The 13,116-nt window shown below is 37.5% G+C and overlaps 1 protein-coding gene across 4 annotated transcripts in view; it reads right to left on the reverse strand.

Annotated features, from left to right (window-relative positions):
- Positions 1–13,116, reverse strand: part of ROBO1 (roundabout guidance receptor 1) — a 697,351-nt gene that overhangs the window by 51,509 nt on the left and 632,726 nt on the right. For all 4 annotated transcript variants that reach the window (XM_083820574.1, XM_083820573.1, XM_083820576.1 and 1 more), the window contains 6 exons: positions 11,348–11,519; positions 8,243–8,448; positions 5,873–5,954; positions 5,537–5,705; positions 5,270–5,436; positions 2,035–2,156 (listed from right to left, as the gene is read on the reverse strand). In XM_083820574.1, the coding sequence (XP_083676700.1) occupies positions 2,035–2,156; positions 5,270–5,436; positions 5,537–5,705; positions 5,873–5,954; positions 8,243–8,448; positions 11,348–11,519 (918 nt within the window). The remainder of the gene's footprint in view (positions 1–2,034; positions 2,157–5,269; positions 5,437–5,536; positions 5,706–5,872; positions 5,955–8,242; positions 8,449–11,347; positions 11,520–13,116) is intronic.

Here is a 13,116-nt window from a genome sequence, read left to right on the forward strand (position 1 = left end):
GGCGAGGCCAGGGGAGCGATGGCTCTGCAGTGCATGCTGATGAACACAGATCAAACAGCAAGTCTGCCAGCTCTCCTGAGGTGTGGAAGCATCCCAAAATTCATGAAATGAGCACTGCTTCCTGCCTGCTTCCTTCTGGAGTCACCGATTTAAAAGGGCAGCCAATTGGCACTATCTACATTGTTCTGATGAGACTGGAGGCTGTCAAAGGACAGATTTGTCCAAGCACTTGCTCCACGATCACTGACTCAGCAGGAGGCTCCTCTGCTGGAGGAGAGGAGATGTTTTCAGAGTGTTCTGAAGAGGCTCACAAAAATCAATATGGTAATAAGGATGAGACTTGGTAAAGCAGATCAAAATGATATTCAGCGGTCCCAAATAATTTGAGACTGAGGCCATTTTATATTGCATGTATGAAGAAATAGACCTTAATGTAAATGAGGACAGGATTCAATGTGTTTGGCTATAACTGCAACAGAAAGTTACTTTGTAGAAGTGATCTCCTGTGGAGCATTAACTACCGCTTTCAATTTCTGATGAATAAGGAACTCCAAAAACAACAATAAGAAACTTTAAAAAGGTGCACCAGATTTTCCCTTTTTTCAAAAATCTTATACAATGGTATAATAAAACCGTTTGCTTGCTATTTTACTCCAAAAAACCAACATCTTTCATTTTTAATAATCACGTAAAGAATGTGTGTGTTAGTTAAAACTGAGGTAATGCTTACTTTTGAAATTGCAAAGAAGCCACAGGCCACCCAAGAAACTGACAAAAATTGGCTGTCTGGAAAAGGTTGTTCTGTAAGTAAAGGTCAAACAAAATTGTGCTAGGAACCTCAAGGTTGTTTTAATGTTATTAGTTAAAACAGGAGATTGCCTACTGCAGGTGGCCTTACTGCACGTGACAGCGTAACTACACAGCTGATATTACCTTGCAGCACTGAGGAGCCCTGGTCATGGACCAGGACTCAGTTGGGCTAGGACTCTTCTACAAAGTCAAAATGCCTTTGTTCTTGCTCAAAATGTTCTGTCACAGCATGACGGGGATTACACCCTGTGCTCTTCCTGCCAATATATTGACTTGTACAGATGGAGGACATCAACAGACCTATAATCTTACTCTCATTCGATTTATTCCTGCACTAGTATAAGTTTCCCCCATTTTTTTCTTCTCTCTGCATTCTGTTTTAAAGCTGGTCTTCTTTGAATTAGATTTCCGTTTCTCATTATTTGTTACTTCTAGTTTCCCATATTGTTCTCTCTCCTCATTTCTACCTTTTGGTTGCCAAATGTTTCCCACAGCAAGACATTTCTAACCTTTCCTTCACTGAGGCCCCAGTCTTTTCTAAGCCTACTTGAACCGTTTTCATGTATGTTCTCATTTCCCTTGCTTCAGGGCTTCTACAATGTTGCTTTCTCACTCTTCCATTTTCTCTACTATATTCTCCACATGACCAACTTCCTGCTTCCTTCTGTCAGATCAACATCAACAGAACATCTCAAAATTGTTATTTTTGCATCTTCTCCCTGTACTGTGTATATTCATAGCACCATGGAAAGAAGAATACGTTCAGATGAGGCTCTATTAGTTTGTATGTGTTTCCCAGTATGTATGTAGGACAGAGGCAACAGTTTCAAAGAGAATTATGTAGTATTTCCCTCCAGTGGGGTCTGACAGATGGGGAAGTTCCCAGGCTATCTCATTAGGGGACTCATACACTTCCTACTGAAACCAGTGCAAAATCTTCAAATGATTTGACTTATGAAAGTTTTGATCAGTCTGTTAGTTTCCAGAGGAGAACTTGGAAACACTCACCATGTGATAAGCAGCACTCCCTACAGAGGGGAGCAATGGTGAAAATGGGACAAAATTTAATGAAGTAGGAATACAAAGCCCAAGCAGCACTCAATCCAAAGAAAAACAATTTCAGGTGTACAAACTACACACCTCTTAAAGTGTGACTCCACAGCACTTAGAGAGTACAATTCATCAATGTATATAACCACCACCATGACACAGATTTTTACTTACAGTCCAATGAACTTCAATTGAGGAAGAAGAAAGGATAGTAGGGTTGTGCAGATGTAGTACCACATCACCTAGTTCTCTCTGGACCTGCTTGTGATCCACACCCTGACTTGTTGGTGGAACATCTGTAATAATTTAAGATTCCATTCTCACAATATATAATTGTTAAAATAAGCATATGTAAATACAAACAAGTGTATCAGAAAACATATGATGCTTTCATCAGTGAAGCATATCCTAAGTACTTCCCAATAATGTAAGAAAAATCTACATGAGTGTTGTCTTGCTCTTCTGACATTTGGTCTATTTAAAGCTAAAAGGATTGTTCATACACATGAAGCAATAAATGCCTCTCAAAATATGCAATAGTACAATGGAAACACGTTTGCTACATGCAGAGCTCTTGAAAAGCTTATTCAGCTGAAATGGAATGACTGTCCTAGACATATATAAAGTCTATACAGCAGTCACTAATAGGGTGTCTAAAATATACATTTACTATGGACAGCGGAGGAACATAGTTTCTATGTTGCTTTCACATGTCTTCCTTTGATCACTTCATTTTAGCAAATACCATGCTGACAACAATTAAAATCACAGACTCGGAAATTCACGGAAAGTACTTAGAGTGATTTTTTTTTTTTTTTTTAACAGAATTCCAGATACAGGGTAATGTATTACGTAACTTTTGCTCTAGCCTACTACTTTCTCTGTCTGAACTCCTCTTGCAATTAGGTAAGATCAGAAAATCTTCAAGGGTTCTGTTCTCGGAAGACCTTAGTAACTTCCACACCTGTCTGCTCACAAAAAGGGCCAAGGAGACAGTAGAAAGAAACCATATATATATATATATATATATCCATCTACAACTACTCAAATATGTCATTGCAGGTGCGTAGACTATCTTGAAAGCTGAGGTTTGGATAGTGCTGTTTGTAAAGCATGTATGTATGTAAAGCATACTTTTTGCATGGTGGACATATTCTCAGTTTACCAACTTTTTACACCTTTCTTTCCAAAAATGTAGTTCTCCCATTTGGGAATACAAAGCCTTTGCTACTTTGCAGTCTTGTCATACAGTTGCCTCAAACATTTGCAAGATGATGAGATTTCTCTAATGTTAATAAAGCAAATTGAGGGTAGCATACAGTCAATAGGTGACAAATTCAGATTCTTAGCAAGGAATACTGATAAGCACAAACACACACAAACCAAAGAAACACCACTGATTCACCACTGTATCTATTTATACAGTCCATTTATCAGAGCATTTCCCTCCCTTTAATGCTTTGAGAGCATTAAAGATAGACATTTCTGTTTGGAGAGTTGCCTAAATCTTGTCCTGCTTAGAATATTACAGGAAAGTCAGTTGAGTAATTAGTAATATTCTTGCTACTAGTCATAAAAGATGAGTTATCAACAATATGACTAAAACTATTAATAGCCTCAGTCTTTTGCACATCTGTGCTATTGAATGGTGTATATCATCTATCCTGTTTTCTTGATTAGGCTTTGAAGCTTCCAAGACAGGGACTGTGAGTGAGTATACTAAAGCATGTTGTTATTTTGTCAATGTTAGTCAAGTCTAAAGGTTAAGGTAGGTGAGTTTCCTGATCTGCGTATGAATTTTGGACAAGACAATAAATACTTAGGAACAAAAGTTAACTGGGAAATTTTTGAACTTACTAGCTCAGACTAAAAGCTTGTATAAAGCTAACCTTACAGAACACGGAAATGTTTATGGAAGACGAGTGGAACAGCATTAAAGAACATGACACTTTATTATGCTTCTTACTATTTATGAAAATTTTATCTGTTGGCCATTAACTTTGCTCTTAGGTTTTGCATGGTCTCAGTTCTTCAGCTCTACTAGATCTCAGAGGACAGGTAAACTTTTTTTGTACCATTATAAACAACTCATTTCTGTGAGTGAACAAATATTCTGCCTCATTTGCTGTTTATCAGTCAAGTCAGTGATCAGTTCATTTGGGACATTCAACCCTGATACACATCTCGTCTCTTCAGATGAAACTACACTGCATGAAAAATGGACTCATATAGAATGTTGCTGCTTACCTGCATAAAAACACTTTGCCCTTTGGGGAAGACCTAGGAACCCGTGTAATTCCTATTTTCTATGTGGTCATAACTCTGCTGTCTATATATCCAAGGAAATTGCTACCCATCAGGAGAAATGCATAATAACAAAGGATAGCAATATGAAACTGCTCACTCCTCATGGGAGATGAGAAAAACTTGCCTTCAGAACAAATGAAAATTTGCTAACAGAAAATGCTATGTTTTCTTTAAGGAACTTCCTTCCAAAAACAAGTATATACTTACTTTTGCAAACAAAGGAACAAACATACAACACAGGTGCTCTTAATAAGCCCATGGGTCAAATACTCCAGTAAAACAGGAGGAAAAAAAAAAAGGAAGATGATCTTTATCACTTTTTCTTTGGAAAAGAATATATTCATTTTCTTTCTATTTGCTCATAATCAAGGAAAAATGCAGGCTGCTATGTTGCAAAGTATTATTTCCTGTAAGTTATTGTAAGTGTCATTTATTTTTTATAGTGAACACACGGTTATTTTAAATTTTACATATGTGGATTAAGTCCATGGCTGGAGTCAGCAGATGACTCTTTAATTTGCTATAATACAGCCCTGTCTTACACTTGGCTGTCTGTAAATGTCTCTTTTTCCTATTGTTTCACTTTCAACAGTAGCACTACTGCAATACTTCTAATACACTGCCTGAAGTTCTTCTTTACTGGCCCACAACACCTAATTCCTTCAAATTTAAAATTTCTATCTTTCTTAATGCAGCAGAAGACAAATCACATTGCGTGCTATTTCTCTCCCTGTCTCATTCCTAAGCCTCATTTGATTCACTGGACATAATAACATTTCCATGGAATTTTAGGTTTTGTGTGATAACTTCAAAAATCAGAGAGTACTTCTGTTGTTAACAAGAGCTATTCTGCAGGACGTAACTATCTTTGGATAAGAGATACTAGGGTTCTCTTGGGGAGCATGATATGCTGTCTACGCAGCTTTTAGAGTCTGTGTTATAGGGAAATACAAGTTTAAACAATGCATTTTACTACGTAGCATATATTATAGCCAGTATAGATAGACAGTTGAAAGCTAGTAAAATTTTTCCATGTAACATTTCTCAGTTAACTTGTGACAGTCACTTTGGACACCTAAAATGTTCAATATCTAAAGCTTACCTTGAGTTTTCACTGGATCAGATATTTGGCTTGGGTCACTTAGTCCATACGCATTTGCTGCCCTCACGAGGAATAGATAAATTGCATTAGGTTTTAGCCCTTTAACTGCAAAACTCTCTGTTTTCACATTTTCAGCTACAGTTTGCCAGGTGCTACCAGATGCATGGCTAAGGATAAAACACACACAACAGCAGGTTAGCACGTGCCTCTTTAACAATATATTATATATAAACATAAGTACAGCATGATCGCATGAGACTCGTATACCTGAAGGCCTCAATTATGTAAGAGGTTGGAGTTGCACCTGAATTCAAATTTGGTTGCCATGACAATGTTACTGTATTTCTGCTGACATCTGTAACCTCAGGTTTTGATGGAGCACTAGGAATCAAGTTTGGGTCAGTGGGTCTTGGTGGCTGCACTGGGACTCCAAATTCTAACAAAGGAGAGAAAAATGCTGAGTATAGACAGGAAGAAGCTGTAAGCTAAATGCTGTTCACATCTCACCTGGCAATTTATGACAGAGTCGCATAACTACTACAATTCAATTTCTGACTTTCCTTTATGTATTTTCTCCATGCGGAGAAAACCTAATTGATTTACCTTGGACCTCTATGTAAGCACTCCATGTAGCTTCGCCACTTGGTGTTGAAGCAATGCAGGTGTACCGACCGGTGTCGCCTAGCTGAGTGGGAAAAGAGAAGAATAAATATTTGAAACAATCAGGCACTCAGTGGGCTAGAAAAGTAATTACATCTCTGCATGTTTCTCCATGAATATGGATAAATGTATTAGACTGCAAAAAACTTTGAACCAGAAACTTCTTACATTAGAAGGCATGAAGTTAATGGCTATGTTTCTGAGCTTTCTTCAAAGAAGGGAAAAAGCTGCATATTCTAACTTCATGTTACCCGTTCTGTAGCATTTATTCCTTACTCTGCAGAGTTCTTAAATAAATTGATAAGGAATTCAGGTAACAGGACTCCCATGCAACTTTCTGCCTAAATGATGCCTAGGATTTGTCTGGACTGCAGCATTAGAGAGAATGTCAACCTTCAAACAATTAAATATTTCACAGGGCCTTATACATCTTCGGTTCTCTATACTAGTAAATGTTTCACTCTAAGGCAGATCCAAAAAAAGGATCTCCATATGTTATTCTCATCTAGTTCTGAATGCTGACTTACTTGTCCATATGTGACTTAATCACATTTCAAAGGAGTTTTTTTGTTTGTTTGTTTGTTTTGCAAATACATTGTACCCTACCATATTGGGTTTATGTGGCAAGGCTGTCCTAGTGGGGAGACTGCAGGGGTGGCCTCAGTGAGCAGATCCCAACAGCAGCCCCATGTGAGATCAGAGCCAGCTCCAGCTGGCTCCAAAAGGGACCCGCCACTGGCCAGAGCTGAGCCAGTGACATTGGTTGGGCCTCTGAGATCATGTTTAAAAAAGGAAAAACTGCTGAGAGACTAGCTGTGAGAGAGAAGTGAGAAAATTCCTGTGGAGAGGCCCCTGGTGGAGCAGGTTGTCCCCCTGCAGCCCATGGGTCCCACACGGAGCAGATCTCCACGCTGTAGCCTGTGGAGGAGCCCCCAGTGGAGCAGGTGGATGTGGCCTGGAGGAGGCTGTGGCCCATGGAGAGACCCCGCAGGAGCATGGGGCCTGGGAGGAGCTGCCGCCCGTGGGGGATCCGTGCTGGAGCAGTTTGCTCCTGACGGATGGTCACTGTGGTATGGAGCCATGTGGGAGCAGTTCTTGGAGTGCTGCTGCCTGCAGGAAGCCCCCGCAGGATCAGTTCAGGAAGGACAACATCCCGTGGGAGGGACCACACATGGACAGGGGCAGAGAGTGACCGTGAAGGAGTGGTGGAAACGAAGCATCAGGGACTGACCACAGCCCCCATTCCCCGCTCCCCTGCACCACTTGGGTGGAAGAGATAGAAGAGGGTGGATGGGGGAGCAGATGTTTTTAGTTTGTTTTGAGTTTCTTACTGTTCCATTATGCTACTGATAAGCAATGAATTTTATTAACCTCCCTACACTGAGTCTGTTTTGCCCATGACAGTAATTGGTGAGCAATCTCCCTGTCCTTAACTCAGCCCTTGAGCCCCTTCCATTGTCTTGGGGAGGGGGAAGTGAGAGAGCGGTTGTGGTGGAGTTCAGCTGCACATCAGGGTAAAACCAGCACACCTACTGAGGTCCCAGCCTCAGCAGATGAGATGAATGGAAGCACTCAGAAATCAGAGGTTGAAAGTCTCAGCCAGTGAAACTTATAATCAGTAACACAGGAAGTCTAGGGAAAACACTGAAGTAATATATTTGGCCTAATTTTAAGAATTACTAAAGTTCAAACCACAGAAAATAGAGAATCATCAGTGTGCTGGAACTTAACAACATTTTAAAACACTGTACATTTTGCAAGGTGTGACTGGCAATATCGACCAGGAACTTTTTACAATTCCCTAAGGAAGCCATGTACTTCTCAGGTGTTTAACTATTTGAAGGTATGCTTATACTGTCAAGTAAATATATTTAACAGCTATTTTGAAAAAGCTGTGTACATGACTCTCATTACTGCAGCATGCTGAACAAGGATTTTCTTTATAAGCATTTGAAATAATTAGATCATTTTTATCTATTAGTGATGAAGTCCAAATATTTTAAATTCATTTTACTGAAATACGAGTTTTCCTTCCCCCTTCATGTTATAAATACCAAATAATCCCCCTCATTAATACTTCTTAATAACATTTTTGCATCTGAAATAATGTGCTCTGTGATATACAAGCCAAGGTGTAAAGCTTAAAGAATGAACTATCTGAAAGCATGACATATCAAATAATTTAATACCATTATTTATCATTTCATTCATTCTAAACGTAGGACATTTACATCAAAAGAGCTCTGAGGAGAAAAAGTGAAACAAACAACAGGAAAGACCCAGCACAAAAACCAGTTTGCTAGTTCAAACTACCTTAGCATATCTGATCTGCAATGCTCCAGTTTCCAACTGCTTGATGCGAGAGTCCTGGGTAGAGATCAGGATCCCATCCTTTTTCCAGAGGATAGTGGGCGTTAAAGTGCCTGTAGCCACACAGTTCAGTACTAAAGTACCATCTACAGCTACAGTCTGATTCACAGGACCCTGTCGAATGACAGGGGGAGGCCGGTCTGCAATCACTGCCAGAAGAAACAACAGGAAATAGATTTCTGCGGCTGGAAGCAATTTTCTAATCATCTAAGCAACAGCAGTTGCTTGAGGCTTTGAAACAAACTAAAGATAATTAAACAAGTAATTAAAGTCAGAGGCATGCATTATTCAGGGCAGGGTGCATCATAATGATGCACAACTACAGAATTTTAAAACGATATACAATATATTAATTTCAGAAAGGAAATAAGCATTATATATTACATATCGGTATCTGGTAGACATCCTCTAATTCCAATGTCTTTACAAAGTGATAACAAAATGATAAATGACTTTGCAAATTATTTGCAAAGGCACAGTTTTCACCTTGTTCATCTTTTACCATGTAGAAGGCCTGTAAAACATACTTCCTCTATTCAAAGACAGAGAAGAAGGAAGTAGGCAGGCATGGAATAACCTGGTAAATATGTAGGGTTTTTTTTTTCCATTTTTTTCTTTTTTTTTTCTTTTTTTTTCAAAATGCTGTAAATCATCGATTTATCTTTGTGCTGTTTCCTAATTGGGAGATGCTTATGAGTAGGCTAAACATAATGCTAATGAATAGCACCATTTCAGAACTTTTCAGCTACAAACTATTTTCCAGTAGTTTCTGACAAATTAATCTGTCAATACTAGTTCGAAGTCACAAGGAGAATCCCACAGTGTGTTTGCATCAGTTCTAACGCATGTTGCACACAATGAAAATGAAATGGTATTGATGAGTTATTTACTAACTATGCACAGAAATGTATAAAGTAATCTCAGTATTCACAGAAAAAAGAATGTTTTTCTACACATTTTTACCATTATCCAATGGATAATCAAGAAAACAGGTAAAAACTATCTAGTTTTGTTTTTTGTGTCCCCCTCCTACCTCTATCATCTAACATGACATGGACTAGTAATCTGAAAATAGCCACAACTTTAAATGACGTAACTCTGTTTAGCAGTTAAAATCTGGTCTGGTAGCTGAAATATAAACCTGAAGTTCTGGTAGTTTGGGATCATCACATAGTTTTGGATTGCTTTTTGTAACAATAGACAGGGTGTTATCATTGCTTTTTTTGGCTAAATTCCAGCTCCTGTAATTTCATTTGCATGTTCAAATGACACTCGATGTTTTCAATCTCCTGTGCTTCCTGTCCCAACCTGTTGTAATGCACTGCATGGCACTGTTAGGCCATTAGTATCTTTCTCACCAGAGCCAGCCAAACTAAGATCACATATAGTTTGTATTTAACTTTAACAAGCTTCTAAAGAAGCTTGCAACTGTCAATGGTATGAGGCTCTACAATAAAGTTTGGACATAATTTTCCAAATAATTTTCTGAGCAACATCTTCTGTTTGGACTTGATAGTTATGCTTTGCTTTACCATTACTTAATACTATTTAATGCTAAGCAATTTACAAATTGTTTACTAATAATCAGTTACAGTAACATGTTGATATGCCAGAAGTCAAAAATGTATAAAAATAATGCGCACCAGAAATAGTATGGATATGTTGCTATTCAGTATTGAACTGCATAAATTCCACAGTATCTTTGCCCCACCTAATGCTCCCAGTAATCACCTCGCTGACTGATCTGTGCTCTACAGCTTAAGTCTAATTCCACTGAAATCCATGGTAAACATAAGTGCCATTGAAGCTGGTGGCAGAACTTCTATTACCTTTAGGAATATGAGGGTATCATTCTAGATATCCTGTCTTTACTTTAATAGAAGTGAAAAAAAAAATGTTCCAAGACATCATACAAAATAATTATCCACTAGATCAATCCATAACATATGGTCATAGTAAAACAAATATGTTTAAATGAACTTGATTTTTTCCAAGTTCAGATGGCTTAGGTCATTAAGAAAAAAACTCTTAAGGTCTTTAGCTTAATTCTATTATTAAAATTTCTTTTTCACCTTGCCATGATCTTCTCCACAGTGGAAAGGGAAAGTGGCTTAAGAAACATGGCCTGCCACTTTTGAGAAATCAGAAATAACGCTGTCCTATTCCTCCAAACAATTTCAATCCAGTGTGTGTAAAGAGACAATTTTATTCTCCAGTTTCACTGCATGTTTCTAGTACTGAACTATTTCTATGCTTTCTATAGTGCAGAGGCCTTGCTTATGGAATCTATTCTCTGGCAACAGCTTCCTTCACCTCAAAACCTCTCCACAGACTGCATTCATCCTTTTTCTGTAAGGGCTAAGATTATTATTTTACCTACAAAAATATTTTTTTCCTTCCTGTCTTTCCTACAAAAAATATTAAGAATTTCTGACAATCTGCAAACTGACATAACACCAATATATATTACTGCTTGCAGTATGTTCCCTGTAGCTTTTTCATCTTAAATTTTGTCACAAGTGCTCCTAAAAGGAAATGTATGATAATATGCATTTGCATACTATTCTACTGACTTCCATACAGATAAAGGTTTTTTCTTTGCTATACGGCAATACTAAAAAACAGGGAAAAAAAAAAAAAACAGGAAAAAAAAAACAGGGAAAAAAGCAGATAAATGCAGATGCTTAGCAAACAGGCACACAGTAATAGGGATAAATACTTAGGCAACAAGCAATCTGAAAGTAAGTTAAATGTAAAGGGTGAAAGCAAAAAAAAAAAAAAAAAACAGATAAATTAACAGAACTGACAAAAATCCATAAACAGAAGTAAACTTATCAAATACCAGATGTTGATTCACAACAAAATGTTAAGTGATATCCGAAATTTAACCCCCTGGCACAGAAGACCCAAACAGGATTTTTACGTTCAAAGAAACAATGCATGCAATATGACTTTATGTAAAGCAGATCCAAATAGTGTCATATCCTCCTCCTGATGTATGCAAATAAAAATAAAAACTTGGGAACAATAAAATAAAGGCATCATTACCATCAGTAACTTCCAAGTAGGCTTTTGTTATAATACTTCCTGCAACATTTAATGTCTGGCAGATATAGTAGCCAACATCCGACCTCTGGACATTGGTGATGGTGAGGTCACCTGTCTGGGAAACTGAAAATCGGCTGGATGACTGAGGGGGCTGGTATGAGAAAAGAAGGTTCTAGGAAAGAAAGAATGTGTAGGAAAGAGAGAGAAAAAGAAGTGTTAAAAGCATTCTAATATCAATATTAATAACTTAAATATATCTAAACAAATTCATCTTTCCACATTATATATGAAACGTTCTGCCCCTCACATCTTAAGCATGTCTATACCACAATGTGAGTAGTTTTGTATTATTTATTATTATTATTATTATTATTATTATTATTATTATTATTTGGTGATAAAATAGGTGCAGATACACACATAAAATTGTGTAAGTCTTTTGGGGTTGCTCTAATACCCTCAGTAGTCAATGCTGGGCTTTATACAAACTGTAACAAGCAGTAGTAAAGGTCTGATGTGTATAGATATCCCAATGGTGCACGCAACTGTGGTGAGCCTGACTAATTTGCTTCAACATCTTTTTTTTAGACCTTCATTCAGGGCATTCTATTTATTCCATTTCAAATACAAATGTTCATTTACTTGTTTGTATTTTAACTTTCAAATTCCCAAGAATGGAACAGTTTTCTAAAAAAGAGATGTTGTTTAGGTCTCTGTAGTCATAGCATTTATGTTCTGCAATGAGCCTTATAATACATAATTCAGTCCCACACCAGTTTTTGCTTAGACAGTTTTGGTACAAAGTACATGGTATTTTACCAGCAATAGTCCAAAGTCAAACGGCAGACATAATAGTACAGTCTGTTACACCACATAGTGGTTTCAAATTTCTACCTTTGGCTGAACAATTTATAAATGAGAATACCCAAAGTTTACAGAAGCTATTTTTCATCCTGCTATCTTACCTAATTTTATTTTGAATTTCCAAAATGCATCTGAGGGAATGAGACACAAGTTCCGCTGCTTTAGTATTAGCAAACCATACTCACTGACCTTCATTCATTAAAAGTGTAGTAAAAAATAAGCAAGAAAAAATATGTACTAAACAACTGTTAGCAAAAAAAAATCCAGGTCATACAAAAATGTAAATATAATCTATCTATATACTTTTACAATAAGATATTATCATCTGAATTTGGCCACTACTCTAGTTGCACTTAAACATTTAGACAGACATATTCAACAAAGAACACTTCGTGTCACATCTCTTCTTCAAAAGATGATCCTGAAAGAAAACTGTGATTCTCTTGCTGTGCTATTTTGCGTTTCATCCACTAGCTTTCAAGGTTCTTTACAAAGAAGCTGAAAATAATTTTCCCTCCCATTCAAATAAGGAAGCTAGGAGAAAAAGTGCCCTATTCAGGTATGACCTGGGGCTGACTGACTGACTGGAAAAGTAGATATTAGTCCCAAGCTAGTGTCCTATCCAGACAGTGATGAAGATCAACATAGCAAATCATTTAGTTCTCCAGAAACGACACACACACCTGGCAAACTAATATCTGCACCACAAAAACAGACTCAAACTTTCTGAAAATTTTTGGGGTATTTGGGAATTAAAGAAAACTTCAGCATCAGTCACTTTTTCATCTCTTAAACGTTTCTCTCTGATAGGAGAAAAAGATTTCCATTTCATGGAATGTTTCCACCTGTTTCATAAATTTATTTTTACTTTCATGGAGAAAACTCGAGACTAAGCAAAACATAGA

The sequence above is a fragment of the Anser anser genome (assembly GCF_964211835.1).
Source record: "Anser anser genome assembly, chromosome: 1".
NCBI lineage: Eukaryota > Metazoa > Chordata > Aves > Anseriformes > Anatidae > Anser > Anser anser.